Source organism: Aquarana catesbeiana, linkage group LG02 (assembly GCF_042186555.1).
Source record: "Aquarana catesbeiana isolate 2022-GZ linkage group LG02, ASM4218655v1, whole genome shotgun sequence".
Lineage (NCBI taxonomy): Eukaryota > Metazoa > Chordata > Amphibia > Anura > Ranidae > Aquarana > Aquarana catesbeiana.
Window position 1 is genome coordinate 468273730 of NC_133325.1, and position 6830 is coordinate 468280559.

At 49.3% G+C, this 6830-nt stretch overlaps 1 protein-coding gene across 1 annotated transcript in view; it reads left to right on the forward strand.

Moving 5' to 3' along the window:
• Positions 1-1828: 1828 nt before the first annotated feature.
• The window catches only part of TRIM33 (tripartite motif containing 33), a 253604-nt gene continuing 248602 nt past the window's right edge, over positions 1829-6830 (forward strand). Inside the window, exon 1 of the mRNA XM_073613483.1 lies at positions 1829-1939. Within this exon, the coding sequence (XP_073469584.1) occupies positions 1829-1939 (111 nt within the window). The remainder of the gene's footprint in view (positions 1940-6830) is intronic.

Consider the following 6830-nt stretch of genomic DNA (forward strand, 5'->3'; position numbering starts at 1 on the left):
GGCACATAGGGCCATAACAGAAACTCTGCACTAGAATAAGGAAAGGGATGGTTGGCACTCGGGATGACATTCAAAATAGCATTCCATTATTAAATACATATATAGAGCTGTAAAACAGCCTGCGCGTTTCGGACGTTAGTCCTTAGTCATGAGCCATATACATGTACAGAGTTTTACAACTCTGTACATGTATTTAATAAAGGAATACTATTTTGGATGTCAACCTGAGTGCCGACCATCCCTTTCCTTATTCTGGTACGTTGGAGGTGTCAGCAGCCTCAAGGTCTGATCACCGGGCGGAGCTTTTATGTGGGAAGGTTGCAGCACCTATACACTTGTTTTCCTTAGAAATTCTGCACTCCCTTGCTTCTAGTAACCCTCTCTCTACTCTAACCAGCCACTCTACCCTGAGGAGTGCTATATATACCCTATTCTAATGGGGAAAGAGAGACTTCTAGCAGGAAAATAGGGAACTACACAGTAATGGGGTGGAGCAATAGAAGAAAATCAGTTTCCCTCCTAACACTCCCCTTACACGAAGATATAACAAAGAACGCTAAAGAAGTGTCTTAGTGAGCAGTATATGCAGGGGAATAATGTGTATGGTATGACAGTAAACAGTATGTACAGGAAAGGGGTGCACACAGTATGATAGTTTGCAGTATGAGTAGGAAAGGAGTGTATAGGGTATGATTGTGGGCAGTATGTGCATGAGAGAAGTGCAAAATGTATGACCAGGGGCAGTATGAGAGCAATGTGGAGGGTATAACAGGGGGTAGACTGTGCCAGAGGGGAGGATGGAGGGTATGACAAAGGGGGCAATATGTGCATAAGAGCAGTGGGGATGATATGACAGGGAGCCAATAAGGGAACACTTTGCTTTGCTTGAGAATATGCAAGGTGTTCTCTGAATTTAGTTTTGCTTTAAAAAGGATCTACAGTCACTTCTGTCAATACTGTAGCTGCTGAATTTTAATAGACAATTACCAACCCAGGGATCCAGCACTGTCCTCTTCTGGGCCAATTCTTCTTTGGTCTTTGGGTCCTTGGCACCAACATCTTGACTGAGGGAAGCCAGCTGTGACTTCCTGGTGTTTCACAGACGGTTCCCCGCTGTGTATGTGTGAGACGTGCTGCACTTTCACACTGTGATGTGTCCCAGGAGGTTGCGGGTGGAAGGGGGTCAACTTTTTGCCTAGACGCCTTGGTGAAAAGAGCGGACATGGGAGTGGGTACCTGTCAGAAACCAGCTCCCAGAAAAAACAAAAGTTGCACTAAAGGTGTGTGTGTGTGTGTGTGTAGTGGGGGGGGGGGGCGAGCATAAATGGAGCTTCACTTTTTAAAGTGGTAGTAAACACTGCTTGGTTACTTGTACTCACTGTACAGGTAAGTTTATAATAAAACTTACCTGTAGGTACAATGAATATCTCCTAAACATGCACTGGTGAAAAGAGCGGACATGGGAGTGGGTACCTGTCAGAAACCAGCTCCCAGAAAAAACAAAAGTTGCACTAAAGGTGTGTGTGTGTGTGTGTGTGTGTGTGTGTGTAGTGGGGGGGGGCGAGCATAAATGGAGCTTCACTTTTTAAAGTGGTAGTAAACACTGCTTGGTTACTTGTACTCACTGTACAGGTAAGTTTATAATAAAACTTACCTGTAGGTACAATGAATATCTCCTAAACATGCACTGTTTAGTAGTTATTTACAATTTCTTCAGCCATTGGTGTCACTGTACTGTGCACTATGCTCTGTAGTGGAGATACACTGAATGTGAAGCCAATCCAGAGCACTGTGACGTGATCATGATTCCTGTCTGCATGACGTCATCATGGCTAGGCCATTCAAGTGCCTGGAGCCCGCTAACCTGGAAGGAAGACCAGATGAAGATGGAAGCCCTATTAGCGATGACAATACACCACTGGAGGGATACCTTTTACTGGTAAGTCTGACATATTGTGCTAGTATGGGGTGCATACTAGCACATTATGGCATGGACTTGCTGGGGTCTTTTTTTTATTTTTTTTTATTAAGGCAACATTACCACTTTAAGTGAGGCTCTGCTTTAACCACCTGCTGACCGCTCACAGTAAATATACTACGAGCGGGCGGCAGGTACAGGCACAGTCATCTACATGTACGTGGCAGGTCTTCTTTCGGGTTTGGGTTGTGCATGTGTGTGCCCTCTGCTGTGATTGGACATAGCACAAGTTTGACAGCAAATTTCAACCAATGATTTCAGCTGAAACCCCTGCTGACCGGCTGTGTCCAATTACACACATAGTTTTCTGTGCTTGCAAACACATAAAAATTCTGTGTACATAGGCCGAAATGTATGAAGAAATTTGATTTTATTGGATATGTTTTATAACAGAAAGTAGAAAATATTTTTTTTTAAATTTGTTGGGTTTGTTGGCCTTTTTTTGTTTATATAAGAAAAAGAAACAGTGGTGATCAAATACCACCATAAGAAAGCTCTATTTGTGTGATAAAAGTTATATAAATTTAACCACTTGCCGCCCGTAAGACATCCATGGCCATCCTCAGGTTGCAGTGGTTATGACATTTTTCAGCTGGCGATTCCCTCTAATGCAAAAGTGATTTGAGTGGCTGAACAGCCACTTGATCACTTCTGTGGGTGCCATCCTATCGAGGAGCCCAGGAGTGATGAGACTGATGGTGACTGCTTCATAGAACAGAGAGCTAGGAACTGACATTGTTCCTCCCTCTCTGTGACCCCGGAAACAGGAAGCAACAAGTATGTCATCACTTCCGGCTCTGTCTCTCTGTTTACCTGGCCATTAGCAGCCAGGAAAGCAGCTGATCAGATTGATCTCGGTTTGATTGGCTGCTTTGTAGGCCAGAGGAGAGATTTGGTGTCTAATAGATCTCTCCATAAAAAATAAAGAGGAGCTGTCATGGCCCATGCTGTAACAAGGGATGTTGTTCATCCCTTGTGATAGCAATAAAGCTAATACAAAATAAATAAAGAATAAAAAAAAAAGTTTTGTATAAAATTAATAATAAGAAGAATAGTAATAAAGAAAAAAATACCACAAAAATGTGAACGCATACATTACTCCCACACGCATATGTAAACGGTGATCACACCACACATCTGAGGTATTGTCGCGAACGTCAGAGTGAAAGCAATAATTCTAGCACTAGACCTCCTCTCTAACTCTAAACTGGTAACCAGTAAAGACGTTTAAAATGTCACCTATGGAGAATATTAAGTACCGTAGTTTTCAGGGTTCTGGGATGAGCTGCCTACAGAGTGCAGGGTTCTGGGATGAGCTACGTACAGAGTGCAGCCTCACCAGTGACCATCAAATGCAGCCTACCAGTGCCCACCAAATGCAGCCTACCAGTGCCCATCAAATGCAGCTTATCAGTGCCCATCAAATGCAGCCCCTTCAGTGCCCATCAATGCAGGCTACCAGTGCCCACCAAATGTAGCCTCATCAGTGCCCATCAAATGCAGCCTTCCAGTGCCCACCAAATGCAGCCTACCAGTGTCCATCAAATTCAGTCCCCTCAGTGCCCATCAAATGCAGCCTATCCGTGCCATCCAATGCAGCCTACCAGTGCCCACTAATGCAGCCTACCAGTGCCAATCAATGCAGCCTACAAGTGCCCATCAATGCTGCCTACCAGTGCCCACCAATGCAACCTACCAGTGCCCATCAATGCTGCCTACCAGTTCCCAACAATAAAGCCTATCTGTGCCCACCAAGGCAGCCTACCAGTGCCCACCAATGCAGCCTACCAGTGCCCATCAATGCAGCCTACCTGTGCCCACCAATGCAGCCTATCAGTGCCCACAAAATGCAGCCTACCAGTGCCCATGAATGCCGCCTACCAGTGCCCATGAATGCAGCCTACCAGTGCCTATCAATGTAGCCTACCAGTGCCCATCAATGCTGCCTACCAGTGCCCACCAATGCAGCCTACCAGTGCCCACCAATGCAACCTACCAGTGCCCATCAATGCAGCGTACCCGTGCCCACTATTGCAGCCTACCAGTACCCACCAATGCAGTCTACCAGTGCCCACTAATGCAGCCTATCTATGCCCACCAATGCAGCCTACCAGTGCCCATCAATGCCGCCTACCAGTGTCCAGCAATGCGGCCTACCTGTGCCCATCAATGCTGCCTACCAGTGCCCACCAATGCAGCCTATGTGTGCCCACCAATGCAGCCTAACACTGCCCACCAATGCTGCCTACCAGTGCCCATCAATGCCACCTACCAGTGCCCATCAATTGCGCCTATATGTGCCCATCAACGCTGAATATCAGTGCCCATCAATGCCGCCTACCAGTGCCCATCAATGCAGCCTACCAGTGCCCATCAATGCCGCCTACCAGTGCCCATCAATGCCGCCTGCCTGTGCCCATCAATGCTGCCTACCAGTGCCCATCAATGCTGCCTACCTGTGCCCATCAATGCTGCCTACCAGTGCCCATCAATGCTGCCTACCTGTGCCCAACAATGCTGCCTACCTGTGCCCATCAATGCTGCCTACCAGTGCCCATCAATGCTGCCTACCCGTGCCCAACAATGCAGCCTACCTGTGCCCATCAATGCTGCCTACCAGTGCCCACCAATGCAGCCTACCAGTGCCCATAAATGCCTCCTATCAGTGCCCATCAATGCTGCCTACCAGTGCCCATCAATGCTGCCTACCCGTGCCCAACAATGCAGCCTACCTGTGCCCATCAATGCTGCCTACCAGTGCCCACCAAATGCAGCCTACCAGTGCCCATCAAATGCAGCTTATCAGTGCCCATCAAATGCAGCCCCTTCAGTGCCCATCAATGCAGGCTACCAGTGCCCACCAAATGTAGCCTCATCAGTGCCCATCAAATGCAGCCTTCCAGTGCCCACCAAATGCAGCCTACCAGTGTCCATCAAATTCAGTCCCCTCAGTGCCCATCAAATGCAGCCTATCCGTGCCATCCAATGCAGCCTACCAGTGCCCACCAATGCAGCCTACCAGTGCCAATCAATGCAGCCTACAAGTGCCCATCAATGCTGCCTACCAGTGCCCAACAATAAAGCCTATCTGTGCCCACCAAGGCAGCCTACCAGTGCCCACCAATGCAGCCTACCTGTGCCCACCAATGCAGCCTACCAGTGCCCATCAATTCCGCCTACCAGTGCCCATGAATGCAGCCTACCAGTGCCTATCAATGTAGCCTACCAGTGCCCATCAATGCTGCCTACTAGTGCCCACCAATGCAGCCTACCAGTGCCCACCAATGCAACCTACCAGTGCCCATCAATGCAGAATACCCGTGCCCACCATTGCAGCCTACCAGTACCCACCAATGCAGTCTACCAGTGCCCACTAATGCAGCCTATCTATGCCCACCAATGCAGCCTACCAGTCCCCATCAATGCCGCCTACCAGTGTCCAGCAATGCGGCCTACCTGTGCCCATCAATGCTGCCTACCAGTGCCCACCAATGCAGCCTATGTGTGCTCACTAATGCAGCCTAACACTGCCCACCAATGCTGCCTACCAGTGCCCATCAATGCCACCTACCAGTGCCCATCAATTACGCCTATATGTGCCCATCAACGCTGAATATCAGTGCCCATCAATGCTGCCTACCAGTGCCCATCAATGCAGCCTACCAGTGCCCATCAATGCCGCCTACCAGTGCCCATCAATGCTGCCTGCCTGTGCCCATCAATGCTGCCTACCAGTGCCCATCAATGCTGCCTACCTGTGCCCATCAATGCTGCCTACCAGTGCCCATCAATGCTGCCTACCTGTGCCCAACAATGCTGCCTACCTGTGCCCATCAATGCTGCCTACCAGTGCCCATCAATGCTACCTACCCGTGCCCAACAATGCAGCCTACCTGTGCACATCAATGCTGCCTACCAGTGCCCACCAATGCAGCCTACCAGTGCCCATAAATGCCTCCTATCAGTGCCCATCAATGCTGCCTACCAGTGCCCATCAATGCTGCCTACCCGTGCCCAACAATGCAGCCTACCTGTGCCCATCAATGCTGCCTACCAGTGCCCACCAATGCAGCCTACCAGTGCCCATAAATGCCTCCTATCAGTGCCCATCAATGTCGCCTACCTATGCCCACATGGATAATCACACACAGTGGCGATCTCCCTCACTATCACGCAGCTTTGCTCTGAATTGCTCGGTGGTGCTGTAATAAGGTCCCACCTCCGACTGACGGCTGTTATGATAGATGTCACACTGATCCAATTTTCCAGCATTGGATTAGTGTGGCATCTGCAGGGCCGGACTGGGAATAAAAACCAGCCCTGGAAAAAATATTGTACCAGCCCCATAGCATTATTATACCAGCCTAACATCATAAAGTCATTATTCCCTTCCTTGCCCATCAAATGCAGCCTCACTGTGCCCATCAATGCAGCCTCGCCGTGCCCATCAATGCAGCTTCGCCATGATCATCAATGCAGTCTTGCCGTGCATATCAATGCAGTCTCGCCGTGTCCATCAATGCAGCGTCGCCGTACCCATCAATGCAGCCTCATTGTGCCCACCAATGCACCCTCACTGTGCCCATCATTGCAGCCTCACTGTGCCCACCATTGCAGCCTCACTATGCCCATAAAATGCAGCTCTACTGTGCCCATGAATGCAGTCTCACTGTGCCCACCAATGCAGCCTCCCTGTGCTCACCAATGCAGCCTCCCTGTGCCCATGAATGCAGCCTCTCTGTGCCCACCAATTGCAGCCTCTCTGTGCCCACCAATTGCAGCCTCTGTGCCCACTAATTGCAGCCTCTCTGCCCACCAATTGTAGCCTCTCTGCCCACCAATTGCAGCCTCT